Source organism: Dendropsophus ebraccatus, chromosome 1 (genome assembly GCF_027789765.1).
Source record: "Dendropsophus ebraccatus isolate aDenEbr1 chromosome 1, aDenEbr1.pat, whole genome shotgun sequence".
Classification (NCBI taxonomy): Eukaryota; Metazoa; Chordata; class Amphibia; order Anura; family Hylidae; genus Dendropsophus; species Dendropsophus ebraccatus.
In genome coordinates, this window is record NC_091454.1 from 79,550,020 (window position 1) to 79,571,204 (window position 21,185).

Here is a 21,185-nt window from a genome sequence, read left to right on the forward strand (position 1 = left end):
CATAAAGTTTAGACTGAGATTTCTCCTCTTTTCAAATCCATTCCTGGCTTTGGCTTCCAAAATCTGTCAGATAAATCTGCCTGTGTAAACGCACCCTTAACTTTAAAGGAATATTCTGTATACAAACTTGACACTATTCATAAAACAATATAAAGAAAAAAACGTAATATATAGTAATAAAAATGCCATTAACTTCCCACATAATCATACATTACTTACTTGGCCAAAGTGTTATATTTGTTTATATCTTGTTGCCTAGGGTTGTGACCTGTAGTTTAACGTTTTAGTCTAGCACGCTCCATTTCAGCACTAGAAGTAATTGGAGCTGTGTGTCTATAAAACATCAGATGGTGGAATCTAGGAACTAACAGGAGAAGCTCAACAGGGAGGGAGCACAGTATAATGTGCACAATAGTGTGCAGATCTGACCGCAGATCAAGAAGTCTTAAATGCAGTTGGAGGGGGAAAATGGAGAGGGAAAAGGGGGGGACAACTCAAATTGGTATGCAGGTAAGATATCCTAACAACAGAATGTAACATAAAACAAATATAACATTAGAATGTTACACTGTCATTTTAGCATAGGAGTATGAGTAGGAATAGTATCACATATACATGTATCATGATATGGGACTAGTTATATATAAGGCTGGGTTCACACTGCGTATATTTCAGTCAGTATTGTGGTCCTCATATTGCAACCAAAACCAGGAGTGGATTAAAAACACAGAAAGGATCTGTTCACACAATGTTGAAATTGAGTGGATGGCCGCCATATAACAGTAAATAACTGCCATTATTTCAATATAACAGCCGTTGTTCTAAAATAACAGCAAATATTTGCCATTAAATGGCAGCCATCCACTCAATTTCAACATTGTGTGAACAGAGCCTTTCTGTGTTTTCAATCCACTCCTGGTTTTGGTTGAAATATGAGGACCACAATACTGACTGAAATATACGTAGTGTGAACCCAGCCTAAAGCAAATTGTACCTCCATCCCCCCAAAAAAAACCTCTGGTACTGCTCTGTAGCTTGCACCAATCCATATTCTTGAGTTCAACTCACTGCTGGAGCTTTCCTTTCCATTCTTCCTTCTCGCCTTTCTACTTGGTAACTACGCCCAGTGGCTGAATTTTCATCTTTTCATGGCCATCGCATGGGCGCATACCCTGGATTGTGCCAAGATGAAAACAACGAATGCATTTGTGTGCATCCGTTTTGCTCCGTTCTTCCATTGTAAAAATAATTAATGGAATGGAATTTAATAATGGAAGTCAATGGAAAAACGGTTCAAAACGGATGCACACAAATGCATCTGTTTTTTTCATCTGTTTTTTGCAAAAAACGAATGAAAAAAATGGATTGCAAAAACGCAGTGTGAACCTAGCCTTAGGCTCTGAAATATTTTACTGCTGTCATGGCCTTACTGGTAGAGTCACTGCATATACAGATGAATCCAGTCAATCTTCAGTCTATTTCACTTTATTTTATGGATGCAAATGCTTGGTCATTTTGATCTATATAAGTAAATGTGCATACGTCTGTGTGATAGTAGGTTACATGCTATCATTTGCTTACTGGACAGCAGGTGGCAGTGTTGTGCAACAGTTCATACTACCTTGTAACTTTGCATGTTCTGAAATTTCAGGTTCTTTGCTAGGATTTGGCATAGTAAGAAGGGTAAAACTTTTTATAGTGCAAAGGGTCTCTCTCTCTTTTGTCATAATGTATATTCAATTTTGAAATTGCTGGATAGTAAATACATTACATACCAAAGTGCAAACATGTAGCCATAGATCACTGTAATCTAGAAAATGAGTGTCAAACTCAGGCCCTCCAGCTGTTACAAAACTACAATTCCCATCATGCCTAGACAGGCAAAGCATGATGGTAATTGTAGTTTTGTAACAACTGGAGGGCCTGAGGTTGATACCTATAATCTAGAACAAAAGTTAAGCATTCCTTTTTAGCCCTCACTTTAATGGCAGTACCGGTTTATACAAGAACTATTCTTCTCACCTGTCAGTTCCTGGGGCCAGTGTCTTCTCACATATCTTTTTTAAATGTTGTTTGGGCTGCTAGGAAGATAAAACACATACTTACCCACCTGGGTATTTCAGGGCTCCCCACTTGCCATTTACATGTCTGACTGATTTCAGCAGTGACTGCCCACTTAGCCAATTACCGGCCACAGCAGTGTCCCACCTCAGTCAGTGATTGGCTGAGTGGGTTGTCACTGCTAAGACTAGTCACAGAAGTAGCATGAAAATGAGTAATGGGCAGCTTGAAGATGTCAAAGGGGGATACCTATGGGACCCAGATAGGTGAGTATGTGTTTAGGTGTTTTCTGTAGCTGTCCCAGCTACATAAAAAAAAAAAAAAAAAAAAAAAGAAAAAAGTTCTTCCCCAGAAGTAATTTCAGTTTTTTTCAAGGAGAGCTCAAGATTATTTATACCATGTGCTACCTTAAAGAGGTGGTGTCACGTTGATAAGAAAGTATAATCAGAGGTGTACCACATACATATATGTAAAGGAGAACAGATGTGCTGTTTTTAGTAAAGAAGCTAATATCTCTGAAGCATTTTTCTTCCCTATGCATCTGATTTCTTCCTGTTTCCGGCTCTGTACTGTGACCCTGCTGCTGCCATGCACATGGGGGATTAGTAAGTCTATATTTCTCGATACAATTTAAGAAATGCACATTTAAAAAATGTGACGGTTAACATAACCTATAGGAAACTGTTCTTCTTGGCTCAACACACACCTAATGGTTAACCACACTTACATGTGATGAGTGGCTATGCCACTTCTCTTTGTAACAACACCCAAATTGATGTTAGTAGCCAGGTCTGCCTTAATCCCTCTGGGTAGTGAAAATGTCTTTTCTCCCATAAAATAATACAACCAAAGACAATTAAAAAAAAATGGACAGTGGACTTATTTTTCTGACACAAACTATATTTGCACAATGTTTTGTCCAACTTATAGAAGAACAAAGTAATACACCTGGGAATCTGATAGGTTGCTATGGACAACTGCCCCACTGTTCCTTTGCACAAGTTTTAATAAATTTCCCTTTAATAAATAGTTTTGTGGGAAAAGATTTATAATAACCTTTAACTTCTTGATCTAAACCCTTCAGTCCTAGCTGTCAGTTACTGATGAGGACCGCCCACTGGACTCCTGTCATTACATGAAAACTCATACAGGGAAGGATGTCTTTGATTAGGACTGCTAGACTCCTAAACCCAGAAAAAGGAGGGATTTAGATTTAGGGTAGCTTCACACGTACCGACTCGCAGCGTTAATAACGCTGCGAGTCAGGTAGGTCCTGGCAGATCACTTTCACTACATACACGCAGCGGTCTGAAGACCGCTGCATGTATGTAATTCTGCCAGCCCCTTAACCCCTTCAGCTCCCGCCCGGCTCCCACTCCGCTCCCGCGCTGTATACATTACCTGTCCTCGCTGCACGGGGTCCCAGCGTACTGCTCTCCCGCCCGGCCAATCAGTGGCTGCGGCAGGGCAACACACCGATTGGCCGGGCGGGAGAGCAGTACGCCGGGACCCCGTGCAGCGAGGACAGGTAATGTATACAGAGCGGGAGCCGGGCTGGAGCTGAAGGGGTTAAGCAGCCGGCAGAATTACATACACGCAGCGGTCGTTCAGACCGCTGTGTGTATGTAGTGGAAGTGATCTGCCAGGACCTACCTGACTCGCAGCGTTAATACAGTCGGTACGTGTGAAGCTACCCTTAGAGTATATTAACCCATGACGTAAATGTACATTATGGCACCGCTAGAGGAGTTCAGAGTGGCGCCGCACGGCACCCCACTCTGAACCGCCACAATCCCGGCTGCTATCTGCAGCCTGGGACCCCGGCAATTAGCAGGCATGGTCCGATCGCTGTGCCTGCTAATTAGGCATATAGTTGACAGCTGTGTTTAAATGCCTGTTTTCCCCTGTACCTGGTGGATCGACCTCCCCCAGGGGACCTTCTAGTTGGTGTGTAAAAATATATATATTTTCTCATATATATATATAAAATTTTATATATAAAAATTTTATTAATAATAAAAATCCCCTCCCTTAATACAAGTCTGAATCCACCCCTTTTCCCATTTACAAAAAGAAAAAAAAAACATATTTGGTATTGCCGGGTGCGTAATCGCCTGAACTATTAAATTATCATATTCCTGATCTCGCAGGTAAACGGCGTAAGCCCCCCAAAAATTCCAAAGCGCAGAATTGCACATTTTTGGTCGCATCAATACCAGAAAAATTGTGATAAAAAGTGATCAAAAAGTCGCATATATACGCAAACGAGGATAGAAAGTATAGATCATGGTGCAAGCCCTCACTTAGCCCCAGAGACCAAAGGATAAAAGCGTTTTAAGGATGGGAATAAAGGAAACATTAATTATTTTTTTTTAAAAGGTTTAAAATTTTTGAAAGCCATCAAATAAAATAAAAGTTATGCCAGTTACATATCGTTGTAATCGTACTGACTTGAGGAACATATATAACATGTTAGGCGAACGGCGTAAACCCCCCCCCCCCCCCCCCCTCCCAATAAAAAAAATGTTTTTTAGTTTCAGTTTCACCACACCTATAAATTTTTTTCTGGCTTCACTGCATATTCTATGCAAAAATTAAGTTTGTCATTGCAAAGTATCCCCCTTAGTGTTTAGGACTAGACCTCTTAGTTTCGATGAAAGGAAATCTTAATACTACAGCTGACAGTGACACTCTTGATAATGGCATGTTGCCATAAGTGGTCTTATGGCCGAATAGGTATAAATCCTCACAACCATGTTTCAGAATCTATTGGATATCCATATCAGATGTATGGGTACTGTAACACATATACACATGTATATGTAGAGTTAGCCATTTTTTTATATGCTCATGTCCAGTAGATGCAACTTTAGTGTTTAATAGTAAGGTGGTTACATTTGATAAATAGGGTTGTTGTTTTCTTTCTTTACCACTAGGTGGTGTTGGTAAGCTGCTTCTTCATTTTACTGCATTTTTATGCACTCAAGACTCTTGTAAGATTGGGATGAGGTGACAGGTTTTGCCATAATACATGTATTGTTGTAATTAATGATCTACTATAAAATTGCCAATAAATCAAATAACACAGACTGAAGCAATTGGCTGGTATACCATGTCAGTTTACAGAAGTATATAAAATTAAAACAACGGCTATTGCCAATCTTGTTTTCCTATGCAATATTTAGTTGTGATGAAGAATACAGAGTCTTTCCTTACAAGGTTTCCTCACATGCTTCCATTAGTTCAGTTTGCTGCAGCTTTTTTTTTTTTTTTTCTTCCCCGAGTGATCTTACAATGCTGATCAAAGCACATAAAAAAAACGTAATCCTGGGTTTAATGAAAGCATAAACAGTGCAATTTCACAAGTATGAAAACCATCATAAAGGTAATTTATTGTGTGCAATTAAACTTCCATTAAATAGAAGGGGTATGAAATTTCCAATAGGGCTGGAAAATGTTCCATAAAAGAAAATATATGAATCAAGCTCATTTACGATGATACCATGTTTCCAAAGAAAATCTCTAAATATAGTCAAAAAGCATGTTTCCAATGATTTGATAGCATACAAAGGGCATACTGTTTGCGGTAAGATGAATGAAATAGAAGAGATGCATAGAAAATCTTAAAAGGTATTGGACTATTAGGAAATGACCTATTTAAATTAAAGAGGTATTCTGCTCGGGTAAAATACATGTTAAACCATACCCTTCCTGGAGACTACCAATTTGTTCCATACTTATTACCTTTTCAGTCTCCTTTCCCCAGTTCTGATCCTGCTGCTTAGAGCTCAAGCAGAAAACTGTGTATGTGCTGTTCTCTTTGTCTCCACCTCCTCCCTCCTCCCTTCCGAGACTACTCATTGTAAACACATGTAATCAGCGTCCCAGGTTGGCAGTATTTGTAATGCTGGGGAGGGTTACGCTCAGTGAGGTCATCTGCAATTTGTCCTCAGGTATGCCCGCCCATCTTTACATAGAGCCGAATCAGCTGGCCAGGTTGCTCTTTACACAAGCCATCTTGGAAGGGAGGGGGGAGTAGGGGGAGACAGAGAGAACAGCTCACACACAGTTTTCTGTGTCTTCAGCAGAAACCAGCAGACTTAGAACCGGGGAAGGAGGCTGAAAAGATAATAAGTATGGAAGGAATTGTTAGTCTCTTTGGGGGGGGGACAATTCGACATGTATTTTATTTGTGGAGTAGTCCTTTCAGATACTATGTTAAGCAATGATTTTTGATCATTTTTCCAGTTTACTATCTATCCTGAACTCTTGCAGTTCTCATTCTGACCGCTAAGCCTAATGATAAGCTGACACTTCTAGTTCTACAGAGATTACTATGCAGCTGTGTACTCCTTATCATCACAGGCAAGAATATAGTAAAAGGTAACACCAATGTATCGCTATAGCAGGATCATGACATTTTTAATAGGTGATGAGCAGAGCTTAACCTCTTCCCTCCTTATACAGTGACCTCTGCAGAGGTCCCACAGCATGCTTTAAAAATGTTTACCATAAAATTTGATAGCATCCCATGAATACATTGTACTTTCTAACTCAACATCTTAGATACGTATAAGTGACAGATTTCTAAAATCAGGTTGCCTCTCATGTTATGAGGCTGTGTGTTCTAGATAACTGCCATGATACTCTTTGTAGTGCTCACCTTTATACTCCATGTTAGAAACTTTAACAAAAATCTAGATAAGTAAGCAAAGTGTGTTTCCAAAGTTGCCTTTGTTGATTCTGTAAATGATGTTCAGATAGGACCAATTTTTTTTTACCCCATTCTGCTGCAGCAATTTTTTTTCCCACTTACATTTTTCCTCACCACCATCTAAGATCTATAAAGGTTTTAATTTTTCAACCAACATGGAATTTAACACCTATTATTGATAGCCCATCTAATCACCATTGCCATAAATGTTATAAAATGAAAATAAAAATATAAAAACTTCTGTTCTATTTTTCTGCTATATAGCTGTCTGTCTGTCTGTGTATAAAAGAATTGCTTTCTTATACTGTCACTTCACTTTTTTCTTTAGGATCTGCAAATTGAGCGAGATAGGAGCACTTACAATATATCTGGAGGCTGCACGGCACTTATTGTTGTATACTTACTGGGGAAAATTTATGTTGCCAATGCGGGTGACAGCAGGTAATAGTATTTCACATTTATTGAGCTATTTACATTCAGTTCTAAGGTCACACCCACCCACCACCATGTTGTCAGTCTGTCAGTTTGTCAATTATATTAAAATGACCATTTTTTTCCCTCTAATGGTAGCTGGCTTTCATTGGCAGCTGTATCTATTGTGCTTGGACGTGGGTGGACTTGGTATAAAAATGTGTGTAATTGAAGAGCTTAAAGCAAATTTAGGTACATTGCTTTGTGTTTTTTACATGAACAGACTGGCATCGGCACAGAGATGCTGGTGGTGCGGTCCTTTTTTTGAACCTCTGCCCGGTTCCTGGGCACAACGCTGGTCTGTTCCCAAGCATCGGTCCAGCATAAAGCACTGAGAGTGGGCCCGCCAGCCCCCAGTGTGACAATCTCCCCTCTTAGACGTGGCTATTCTAATGGAGCCACGTCACAGAGGGGAGGGGGTTTCGACACTTTTGAGAGCCTACGGGCCCGACCCCAGTGGTTCATTTTGGGCCAGTCCTCGGGAATAGACCGGCGCGCGTTGGGGGAACTCGACGGCAGTTCAAGAAAAGGACCGTGACACGCCGGCGCCGGTCTGTTCATGTAAAAAAAAACACAAAGTAATGTACATAAAGGTACATTTGCTTTTAGGGTTTCTGGGGGTTGCTTTTCTTTTATTTTACTTTTCTTTTACCTTACAAGAATACTACTAATGTAAGTTATTTTCAGTGGTCACCAACCAATAAAACTGTAAAATTGAAATGGTGTCTGGTCTAGCACGAGAAATACAATAGTATTTTTTTAATTCCCCCCCCCCACCCTCTCTTCCTCAGTCCACAGTTATCATTGATCTCTTTTCGGTCTCTAGTGACTGACATACTTGTTTTTATGGCCGTCACCAATGGGCTTTAGGCTAGGTTTGTTGTGGGCCTGCCTTGCCAGAATCGCAGGGGCTCCTCCATCAGTATGACAGCCGGGCCACCGAGCTAACTGCCAGGACTGGAGAAACCTCTGACTCTGGCAGTCTAACCCATTATATGCCACAGTCAAATCGTGTCATTTACCCCATCTGCAGTCTAGCAATGTGATCACCGGCTTCACATGGGTTTCCATGGCAGCCTGGGGCCTTCTGAAGGCCCCTAGGCCTGCCATATACTGTATATGCCTCTATACAGCAGTGATAATGCGGACAGCCATACACTCCACTACAGTACAATATTATATGGGTGATCAGAGGATTGCTGGTGAAATTTCTCTTATGAGGATAGTTTAAAAGTAAAAAAAAAATTATTAATTCCCCTTTATAAGTTAAATGTTTTAAATAAAGCATAGATTAATAAAAAAAAAGTATTTTGGTACCAACACAACCATAATGACCTGAACAATTAAAATATACTATTAATTATCTTGTGGAATTCTGAATACTAGTGCAAATCTCTAATGGAAGAAAATGGTAAAATTGCAGAACAAACAAGTTTACTAAATTAACAGATTGGTATATTGTGACAGCTACAGGCATTTCTTTAAGCAAAAATGTACCTTTTTAGCTGTTACTTCAAGCGTAACTGTCATTTCAGGGTCATTTTTCTGAAAACAATAAATATCTATAGTACAAGTGATTTTAGGAAACTCTGTAATAGAGTTTATTTACCAAAAGAGTTTCCTTCTGTACTGAAAAAACAGTTTTTCTAGTTTCCCCCTGATATCAGAACAAGCAGGATTTCTATTTTCATTATGCTCTGTGGAGAGGGGAGGGGCTGAGAAAAGCGAGTGAGCATGGAGCAGTCCTGCACAGCACAACATCGTGAAATCTTCCTCCTCTCCTCTCCCTGTTGACTCTTCTCCCTTGGCCCCTCTCCCCTCCATAGGATATAATGGACATAGCAGAACCCATCTTCACTGGCTTGTCTGTAATGAAGGCAGATTTGCCTGATAATGCACAGATAAGAATTGAGGGGGGGAGGCTGGGAAATAGCTATTTGAATACAGAAAGAGGCTTTTTTGCCTAATAAAACCTAATATATATATATATATATATATATATATATATATATATATATAAAATTAGCGATGACGAACTGCTTGGACTTTTGGTCTGAAAGCAGTTCGCTCTCTCATTATGCCTTTGATCCCGGCTGCATACTTGCGCTCACGGGAATATGTGGCCAGGATATTCCAGGGAATCCCTGTTGAATTCCCTGGAATATCCTGGCTGCATATATTCGCGGAAGCACAAGTATGCGGCCGGGATCAAAGGCATGATAAGAGAGCGCCGATATCTTCTCATCTCTAATATATATATATATATATATATATATATATATATATATATATATATATATATATATATATATATATATATATATATATACAGTTATACTTTCATATTGGCACACTGCTATCCTGTGATGTCTATATCCCCTGAAAGCTAAAAGAGAACTGATAAATCTGGGCCTATGGCTGACCTCTATATCACAGGTATCTGGAATTTTTAGCAGTGTTTCTTTGTGTATGGTGAATAATAGAGGATTGTCAGCAGAAAAAGACCACCTGCTCCATCTAGTCTAGTTTTCAGTTCTTCAGGACATGGTGGCTGAAGACTAGCTGCAACTACTGCACACACACACAAAGAGGAGAATCTGCTTTATATCTTTGTCTTATTCACTGAGAAGTTGTCCTGGGATCATGTAGGACATTAAGAATAATTGCTCCTTAGCCAGTTCTACTTTTCCTCTTAGCCAGTTTCTACTAGTTTGACAAATAACTCCCCTGGTATCTCACTAGCAATTAATGAAAGAGTCTGAGTTGGTTCTTGATAAAATTCAGGAGGCCGAGTTTGAGCCAGAGCTGCTGCTTACAGACTCCACAGCCCTCCATGAAACTCACACGCAGCCGTGAGCGAATATCAGGCACGGAATCCGCGGCCGGTCATACGCACGGATTCCATAGTGTGTATGCACCCTCAGAGGCTAATTTGAACTATCTACTACATTTTTGTCCATATAGTGTCTGTGTCTTTACGTACAAATATACACGTTTTTATATCTGTACCATCTTTTATACCCATCCCTTAAGTCTTTCTTTGCCAATCAGATCCTAAAAACAGAAGCAATGACTGCATAGGTTTAGACATTCCATATAGGGATGAGCAAATTTACAGTAATAACCACACGAAACGACCGGCTGCCTTTTAACTCACTGCCACTCCATGCCGCACCTCCCCAGGTGCTGAGTAAAGCTGGATCCAGTCCTGGGAAACTTCTCCCAGTTTCCCAGGATTAAATCTAGCTTTCCCCCGGCACCCAGGAAGAAGCTGCAGTGAGATATAAGACAGCAGGCTTATTGGAGGATTGCTGAGATAACGAAGCACTTTGCATCATTATTACTGTAAATCCGCTCATCTCTAATGCCATAGAAGGACAAAGATATTGATGCATTATAGTTCTCTAATATACATTTTTTTTTATTATATATTGTCATTTACCATAATGCACCAGGAAGGTCACTTATTCCTTTTCTTTTTAATTGTAAGAAGAGCGTGGTAACTTTACTAACTGTGAAAGATATAGCAACTAAATATCTGTAAAGCTGACAACGTATCTTGGCTGTGTGTCATGTAAATGAATGTGTTGGATGACTACTAATTTAGCCTTACATCTGCTGCTGCCTATTCCTTGCATTCCAATGAGGAACGCTCCGTTGTTATATCCACCACTGCCTGAACTCTGTAAGCATTCTCGCATTATAATCTTACAGTACAATATTCTCTTTTCAATTTTACAAGTGCTGTTCCCGATACATATGATATCATATATCCTTATTGACCTTCCAGCAACAAAAGACGTGTTACAAGCTAGTTTACTATGCTGTATTTGCAAGGATATCTTCGGCAGTCTATAGTCTGTGCATAGAAACACTTGCATTATAGTGAGATTCTTAAAGCATTTCCCAGCCTTGCCTATGTGTACAACAGCATCAATTTACTGAGAAATACATTAAACCAACATAATAATATGCAGTACGAGTCCAAGGTAGGGATGTGTTTCCAATAAGAATAAATAGAAGCAAAACCGCAAGATTCTGATGTTGAATACTGGACTCTTGCAAACATGCAGCTTTAAGAAGATTTTTGTTTTTAACGTTGTTGGGTTTTGTTGGAAAACTTTCTCTATTACTGAGCTGAAGGAAAACAGCAAAAAAAAAAAAAAAAACCACTCGTTCAGTAGTCTCCATTGATAGATTGCCCCCTAAAAAATTTGAATATGCAAAAAAGTGTCTGTGGTGCCTCAGTCACGAGTCTCGAAACACGGGAATAGCCTCTTAGTAAGGAGATCACCAAACCACCTTGACACATAGCCCCTTAAGTCCCACTAAGTTGCAAGAATTGGGACACAAATGGGGAAATACCAGGGTGGCCCCCTTTATTTCCCTTGTCATGTTGCAATACTTGCAACTCAGATTGTGCATACTTTCATTGTGAGCATTGTAGTTCTTTTGGATGCTTGATCAGAATTTTACTAAATAAAATAATGCTAAAGCTAAATTAAAGGGGTTGTCCAGTGAAAATCTTTTTCTTTCAGATCTGGTGTCAGAAAGTTATAAAGATTGTAATTTACTTCTATTAAAAAATCCCATACTTCCCATACTTAGCTGCTGAATGTCCTGCAGCAAATGCTGTTTTATTTTCAGTCTGACACAGTGCTCTCTGCTGACATCTCTGGCCGAGACAGGAACTGTCCAGACTAGGAGAAGCTTTCTATGAGAATCCTTATAGAAAACCTCTCCTGCTCTGGACAGTTCCTGTCTCGGCCAGAGATGTCAGCAGAGCACTGTGTCAGACTGAAAATAAAACAACATTTCCTGCAGGACATACAGCAGTGGATAAGTATTGGAAGACATGAGATTTTTTAATAGAAGTAAATTACAAATTTATATAACTTTCTGACACAAGTTGATTTTAAAGAAAAAGACAACCCCTTTTATGCTGGGCAATAATGACCTTAAGCAGTATCGTACGTGTAACCTTGAAAGTGATAACTGAACAATAATTATAGCATGCCCCTTTTGAGGTAAACCCATTTGGACACTCCCATTTTTGTTTTTTGTTTCCCCCCCCCCTTGGTTAATTACACCAAAGCTGGGGTGCTTTTTCTAATAAATAGCGCTGGGGTCCTGGGTTCAAATCCCACCAAAGGCAACATCTGCAAAGAGTTTGTATGTTCTCTCCGTGTTTGCGTGGGTTTTCTCCGGGTACTCCGGTTTCCTCCCACACCCAAAAACATACAGATAGGTGGATTTAGATTGTGAGCCCTAATGGGGACAGGGAGAAATAATTGGCAATAACTATGTATGTAAAGTGCTGCGGAATCTGTGTGCGCTATACAAATAAAAGCATTATTATTATTATAATAGACTGCATATATCTCTTTAAACTAATTGGAGGAAAACACACACATTAACTATTTATTCTTATGTATTAAAGGGGTACTCCGGCGGGGGGGCACTTTTTTGATTCGACCAGGGGTGGCTGAGGAAAAAGACGTCCACTCACCTCCCCGGTTCCAGCGGCGGGTCCCGCATCGCAGCGCTCCGGTTCCCGGCCGCTTCCTGGTGTCTGACGCCACCTGAGACACTACGTCTCAGGTCCGCTCAGCCACTCAGTGAAGGAGGCGGGATCCGTGTCAAGTCTGCTCAGATTCCGCCTCCTTCACTGAGTGGCTGAGGAGGCGTCCGGGATCAGTCCAGGATCCCATGCGGCGCCGCGAAGAACTGACGTGGCCGCAGAGAGGCCTATTAGTTCACACAATGAAGCGAGCGGCTCCGGTCGCTTGCTTCATTGTGTGCTATGAGAGTTCTGATGCGGGCGCACGCTGATGCGCCCGCATCAGAACACTGTGGCCAGAATGTAATGTTAACATTACAAAATGTAACATACCAAAATGTAAAAAGATGAAGGGGTTTTCCTTTAAAAAGGTCTGAAAGAAGCCTGCTTCTTGAGCACCCCCTGTAAGTAAATGGACATGTTCAGTGTGGTTGTCTGCAGTGGAGGGCTTGCATTTAAATCAGTGAATGCTAGAAACTGTACACTTAGGAAAATGCACTTTAAGTATCCACTGCAGTGTTCTCACCTAAAGATAATATATATTCTGGGTATTAATTTAGACATATGGTATGAGGAAGGCGCAGATGCTGAGTAGGTGGAAAGCATAACATTGCTGCTGTCTAAACAGGCAGCTCAAGATATTGTTTTGGAAGAAAATGAGAGAATCTCAAGATCACTTTTATTTATGGCTTTATGACCCAAATTCACATTGTTGTCCTAAAAAAATATTAAATTCTAAGAATCCGTCAACAAATTGTGGCTTCAAGGGCAAAATCCCTTGTTATGAGCATCAAACTGTAGCAAGAGTTACATAGAAATGTTGGGTGTTTTCTGCCCACAAGGGTACTGATTGTTGTATTGTCTCCCTGCTGCCATTTTATTCTTAAGCCTCCTAACAGTATTTCTGGAGGTGACCATGAAGATATACGTCCTGCCTTGGCAAAGCCAGATTTAAAATGAAGCATTAATACCCCAAAGAGCTCAGCAGTTTAGCCCCATCTCCTGGCTGGGAATAAGGCCCAACTATTAGGAAGCCCCACCCAATTGACACTGTCCACCGATCAAATGAGGCGATTTGTAGCGCAAAAAGAAGACATACAGCTATTTATCGAATGTGCGGCATCTAAGCTTGTGGATAGTGTGGAGAACTGTACATAGAGTAAGGGGGAGGGGGGGCAGTATCACTTTAAGTACCATTACATGGGAAAATAGTGGGAAATTTAAAGGGAAAATAATTGAGCATGATTGCCTTCCTTTTGGATATCATGTTGTCTGCACTGTTTTGGAAGATGCTCTAAATTGTATGTATGATAAGTATAAATGTCTCTATAAGGCTGAGTTTCCAGCTGAGTTTTGGCTTTAATGGACTGGTGAGGTTTATGTGTGACTCTTTTGCTAAAAAAGTGTATTTTCTTTCAGGGCTATAATTATCCGAAACGGAGAAATCATTCCAGTGTCTTCAGAGTTTACACCAGAAACAGAGCGCCAGAGACTTCAGTACCTAGTAAGTCAGACAAAATGTTACTATGGAGTACTGTAGGTAAGGTGAGAGGTGTAAGGGGAAAGATGAGTTTTAAAGAATTTGCAATTATCATCTAGGGGGAGATTTATCAAAGAGTGTAAAATTAAAACTGGTGCCAACTGGCCACAGCAACCAATCACAGCTCAGCTTCCAGCTCTTGTGAAAGGAAAGAGGAGCTGTGATTGGTTGCTGTGGTCAGTTTGCACCAGTCTAAATTTTACACCCTTTGATAAATCTACCCCCTTGTTTTTAAATCCATAACAATACATACTAAAAAGTATCAAAACTTGCATTGTAACCATTTTCTACTAACCATAGAGGGAATTCTTACATAGTTGGTTCAGCAATTTGTCAGTGCAGTCTGGTTGTCCAATACCTAATTGTTGTTTTCTGCAACAGATCCATATCAACTTCATCAAGTGAATATACTGTAGGTAAAGGCGAACATTCTGGTTTGGATTTAGAGGCTAAAAACCTAACCTGATCATGTCCATCAGGGGCTCTGATATACTTAAAGGGATTTTCCCATCTTGCACAGTTATCCTCCATCCAAAAGGGCTCTGATCACAAGGGTCCAAATCCTGGGGCCCTGCACAATTTTTTTATTATTTTTTGCAGTTCACCAGTAACTGTATAATATGCTAGTACAGAACCTGAGATGAACACTGATCGTGGGCAAGTGACATGAAAAATAAATCTTATTTTTAAGAAACTTAACCAAACTTTACCAAACTTTATGCATGTACCAGAGTAGTGAGTCATTTCCATGACTCTAGGGGGAATGTATTCCAGAAAAGGCCGACAATACCAACAAGATCGCAGTCATAAACCCAGTTTGGCTACAGTGGGGAGTTTCGTGGTGATGGTCACAGGGTTCTTTCTAATGACACGATGTCTACAGGAGTATCATGGAACCTTAAGATTTCCTAGTGAGCCTTTAAGGTCCTCTAGGCAATACCATTCAGTTAGTTTAAAGTGCTTCATTAGTGCCAGCCTCTTATCCGAGGAGGGCCAGTGATGGAAGTATCTCCTCCATTTGGAAAAGAAATTCTTAGCCCTTTTCTCTTTGTCTCTAAGCGTGTATATGAGTTCATGGTGCAGTAGTGAATCAATGTACTCTCGTAATTCATTAATTGTTTGGGTGGACGGCTGAATCCAGTGTTTAAGGATGCACTTTAGTGCCGCCAGGAGGACCAAATGGACCCCTTTAGTAGCTACAGTTGGTGTGGGTTCACTAGTGTCTGCGACTGGTTCTGGGGGATTTTTTGGTATATAATGGAGGATATAAGACACCATATCTAGTTGCATATAGATTTTTTTTTTTTTTTTTACAGTGCCTGGTCAGAGTTCATGGTCTACAGTGCCTGATCACAGTGCATGGTCAGAGTGCATACAGAGAGTGCATGGTAAGAGTGCCTGGTCACAGTACATGGTCTGCTGTGCATGGTCAGAGTACATACAGAGAGTGCCTGGTCAGAGTGCACGGTCACAGTACATGGTCTGCGGTGCATGGTCAGAGTGCATGGAGAGAGTGCCTGGTCAGAGTGCCCCGGTTCCATATAGATTTTATAAGGGAGCGCACTTCCGACCAGTAGGCCTGTATGTGTGGGCAGTGCCATATGCAATGATCTAGATCTGCTCCTGGCAATTTACATTTCGGGCACTTGTCCAGGTGTATGATTGATGTGTCTCTATATCGCAGATTAAAGGCATAGGTAGCCCTATGCAAAATACACAGGTGCATTTATCTCAGGGATTCATTAGGGGTAGATTGTCTAACATGTTGTATACCAGTTCTCATCTGAAGGGATAGGTTGGTTCTAGATAGTTTGGAGTTCCATTTACCTAACGCTCTGGCGACTAATGACTTTTGACAATATTGTTTAAGGAGACAATAAATGTCTGATAAGGAGTCTCTACTCGTGGGAGGGCCAATGAGAGAGTCAAAGGGGTTGGATGATTCTACAATGTCACTATGGAGTACCAGGGAATTAAAAAAAGACCTCACCTAAGAGAATTACAGGAATTGTGACTTAGTAAGGTTATATTTTTCAGCAAAAGATTGCCATGTGTAAAATTTATTTGTGGATGGATTTAGTAGGTCATTAAATGAGTTGATATGACAAGCTCTCCACTCTTTGTATAGAGGATTAGACTGTCCCTGCGGAAAGCCTGGCGTTCCCCATAGAGGGTAATATTTGGAAAGGCAGTAGGGCAGATTGAACATCTTCCGTACCGTCTTCCACGTTGCTATCGTGTCCGTTAAGAGTAAATTGGATTTCACAGAATTTGGTAACTGGGACAATTTGGTGTGTAATAGTGCCGATAACTAGAGAAGTATTCTTTAGATAGGATCCAGTCACGTACGTGACAAAACATTGCAGCCACATTATATAGTCTGATGTCCGGCAGTTTCACCCCCCCCTTCAGAAGTAGGAAGACCGAGAACATCATATGCTATGCGGACCCTTTTGCCTTGCCAGATAAATTTGTTAAAGATACTTTTCAGTTTGGTTAGATCATTGTGCCGTATAAGAAGGGGAATCGTTTGCATGGGGTATAAAAGCTTCAGGAAGGACATCATTTTTAGCAAGTGTATGCGGCCTATAAGGGACAGGGGGAGGGAGGACCATCTTCTAAGTTCATGTACAATTCGGTGTATAAGTGGGGGGTAGTTTAAATTGTATAGTGAGAGTGGTGATTTGCCTATTTTTATGCCCTAATAGGTGATAGAGGTATTATTTATGATAACCGAGGGGGGGAGTTTAGATTTATCTGGGGTGTGACTTAGAGGAAGGAGTTGGCATTTGTCTACATTAACTTTGTACCCCGAGAAGGAGCCAAAAAGGGCAAAGACTTCCAATAAAACTAGGAGGTGCTCCTTGGAAGAAATCATAAATACTAACATGTCGTCTGCAAAGCATGCGATTTTAACCTCCCGATTGCCGACTGATATGTATTTTAAAGGTGTCAGAGTGTATGAGAAATTGGGCAAGGGGTTCAATAGCCAAATTAAAGAGGAGAGGAGATAAGGGACACCCTTGGCGGGTGCCCTTTTGTATGGGAAAGTGATCAGAGAGGATGCCAGTTATATGAATTTTTGCTAATGGGTTCTTGCATATATTTTTAAGACAGGCCATGATGGGAGTTGTAGATTTGCAACCTGTTGTTCTCCCTGTTACAGAACTACAACCCCTATCATGCCCTATTGGCAGTTCATAATGGGAGATGTAGTTCTGCAACAGATTAGAGGATGACACAGTATAGGAGAAGGGAAGCAGGGGAACAGTAGAACTACATCTCCCATCATGGTTTGTGTGGTAATATGCAGGACTACATCACATAATGGGAGTTGTAGTTCTGCAACAAATAAGAGGATGACATGTGGCATGAGGGGGAGATGGAGACAAGGTACACGAGGGGGAGGCAGTGGCAGGGTAGACGAGGGGGAGGCAGTGGCAGGGTAGACGAGGGGGAGGCAGTGGCAGGGTAGACGAGGGGGAGGCAGTGGCAGGGTAGACGAGGGGGAGGCAGTGGCAGGGTAGACGAGGGGGAGGCAGTGGCAGGGTAGACGAAGGGCGATGTGGGTACTTGTGATGTATGTTGGCATACTAGAACATATTGAAATCACTTTTTTTTCTTCTCCATCAGGAAATCCTGGAGGCTTTTCCTGACGGTTTCCTGATGGTTTACTGAAGGTAAAAACGAATTACTGTCAGGAAATCCTGATACTTTCCTGTTGGCTTTTAGAGGCCTCCTGATCAGGATTTCCTGACAGTAAAAACTGACACGGACGTGTGAAGGGGGCCTAACTCAGCGATTTGGCCCGTGTGTTTGGCCACTTCACCCTGCAGTTGTGACTAGGATGCTGATATGGTGGCTTCCAGTGATGCTTTCAGATCAGGGCAGAGTACCTTTGCCACTTCAATTGTGAGGGACTTACATGAGATCTGTAGTCCTGGGATCAGAAGATCTCCTGCGGCATCGAGGTCTGAAGCGTGGGCGCCTGGCAGCTGCTGCTGACTGCACTGCTCTGTGTGGCTGTCTTGTGCTGGGTCGACGGGTGCCATCTTGGCTTTCCCCGACTCGCGCTGAGGTAAGGCCGCTGGCTGTGATGAGTGTGACGCCTCTCCGCTGCGGACCAAATACCTCTACATATGCTGCCCAATAACTCTGATACCGATTTCCACTAGGGAAAACCGGCGAGGCGGGAGGACAGATATGTGCAGCGCCCGGCACGGAGCTCCACCAACAAGCTGCTCACATCCGCGCTCTGGATCCGGAAGCCCGGCCCTGCACAATTTTAAACATGGCCACTTTTAATTTTAATGGGTGACTTGGGTTCCCGTCTTTTGAGATTGTGGCGGGTGTCTCCCATTATGAATACAGTGCAGTTTTGATTAATGTGTACCTTATTATTTGCAGTACAGAATTTTGTTGTAGACACAAGGGGGTTAGCTTAAATGTGACAAAATATTGGCATAGATTGTACGGGTGTATAATCGTGCAGAGTAAGGCAACCAGTAGTTGGTTTCCCTTTAAGGAGAGTTTATCAGCCGAGGAATCTAACTCCCCACTGATAGCACAGACAACAAATGAGGAATGAGGAGCAAGCAAGCGCTGACCTGTATACGGCCTTTAGCAGCAAACACAGCTGACAGATTCCATTTTAAGGGAACCTGTCAGCCCTGACAGCGGGCCAGAACCTACCCTACCCCAGGATACAGCGTGGGATAGTTACCCTGTCCTGGTGGTCCTGCTCTGAATGCCGGTCCGCTCACATAGAAATTTCCACCGTGCTCATTATGCAAATGAGCATAGATGAGTCCGATGCCCATAGAAAATCACTGGATCAGTGATTTCCTATTGGCATCGAACTCCTCTCTGCTACTCTAGTGAACTATTTCCATGATTGCATCACAAACAGCTATATCCATAATCAGGTAATCATAAATGCAAATATAGTATAAACATCGCTAGTGTAAAGCGAAACAAACGTTTGTAGTCTTGCGTACAGTGATCGTATACTTAGTGTATCAGAAAAATAGTTACAGCTCATAATTCACAATTTTGATGATCTCTGTCTAGTGTGTATATAAGTGTGATTCAGTTTTATATAACATCATGTCTGACGAAGGGAGCTAAACTCTCGAAAGCTTACAATCGCATATACCCAGTTAGCCTCCAAAAGGTATCGCCTGATTTCTTCTCTATTCTACTGATTTTCATGGCTAGCACTGTACAACAATACTCTACGAGCATAATTCACAACAAATCATATATTTTCAGTGTAAGCAGGATAATTCATTTAGTGCACAAATGGTGCTCATAAGTGTAAATACATACCGATAAGCCCATTGGCACACTCCTTCCCATCATGGCGTCCTCCATGAACTTCACAATTGGAACTAAGCACATACATCTTTATCACAGGAGCCGAGGTGGCGTACATGCACAGCGCTCAATGCCACATGGGCTCCATATTTAATGTGGGTACAATTCCCTGACTAGAAAAATATAAAATGTAAAAATCATACGCAGAATTAAGGCACTTCAGATCCAGCGTGAGTATGGGACTATGTGGGAAAGCTGTTGCAATGATCATACCTCATATCAATGGCCATAACTTGTATATCAGATGTCACATCATAATTGAATAACATACGAACAGTGAATTACATGTACATAATTTAATGGCCCTCCTGAGACCCACAGTTATTCTGAAATACAGTCGTTGGGAGTGCATGTCAGCGTGTGTCTCTTCTTGGTTGTCAATCAAATCTGATTTGTTTGCTTCATTATATTCTATGGATGAATGTTCTGCCCAGGGAATGAAGCGCATTGCCGCACAATTCCCCTGGATTGCAGCGGGTCTCGAGAATGAAACCCGGTGCAACTATTGACATGTTTGATGAATAGACTCACACCCTGAGAAAATATGGCGTCCCATGGGTTTCTTCATGTTTATATGTGTTTTCAGTAGGCAGTACGGTACAGGTGTAAGTGGGCTGTCTGTATGCATACCACATTTTAATGAATTCATAATGAAGCACTGGGCTTTATGGTGCTGGCTGATGCTTTTTACTTGAATGTGATGTATTCATAACAGAGTTCTTTTCCCTGTATCGCTCTGATCATTAGAAAGCAATTTCTACATGTATTCATCTTTCCTGAAACATCAGAAAGTCTTTGAGCAGTACAAGTAAATGAGCTTAGCATGAAATAACCCATTCACTGTAACATCTGGCAAACTTCCATGGTAAGAAGACTTCAAAAAAGTTTGACGTTAGCAAACGTGGAACAAATAGACTGGATGGAAAGTCGCTATAATGGGACTGAGACACACACAAATGCTATATAATATCTAAAATTAATAAATCATGGAATATAAACTGTTTAGTCATGAACCGGCCTGTGCGTCATCCAGTGGATCAAAGATCACCTTCACCACCACCAAAAAGGATGTGTAATACGATCAGTCACGGACTGCATCATTCTGCAAGTAATTTATTTTGAACCCAATAATTACCCCATAGTCATAAAATGTTTAACTGTTATATAATGTGCACACCCAACTTTTTTTTTTTTTTTTTTTGTAGATATTCCTTTCACTTCTAATGTCTAGTATAGTTTTATTGACATGATGTATCCATGAGCAGAACAAAGCCATCGCTTTATCCACATGTAGACTACACAGCGAATATCTCATGCAAAGAATCAACCCTCACAAGTAAAACAATCTGCTAAGAAACAGTAATACAGCTAAATTAAGACATTAAAATTTCTGTTTCCAGCTTTTAAAGTCCAAGACCCAATTTTCATTACAAGAAACTGGTCCACAGCTCATGCGTGTATGA

The 21,185-nt window shown here is 41.1% G+C and overlaps 1 protein-coding gene across 2 annotated transcripts in view; it reads left to right on the forward strand.

The window, feature by feature from the left end:
• LOC138774651 (protein phosphatase 1H) overlaps positions 1-21,185 on the forward strand; it is a 98,418-nt gene that overhangs the window by 45,193 nt on the left and 32,040 nt on the right. For both annotated transcript variants that reach the window (XM_069955651.1, XM_069955656.1), the window contains exons 4-5: positions 7,104-7,216; positions 14,226-14,310. In XM_069955651.1, the coding sequence (XP_069811752.1) occupies positions 7,104-7,216; positions 14,226-14,310 (198 nt within the window). The remainder of the gene's footprint in view (positions 1-7,103; positions 7,217-14,225; positions 14,311-21,185) is intronic.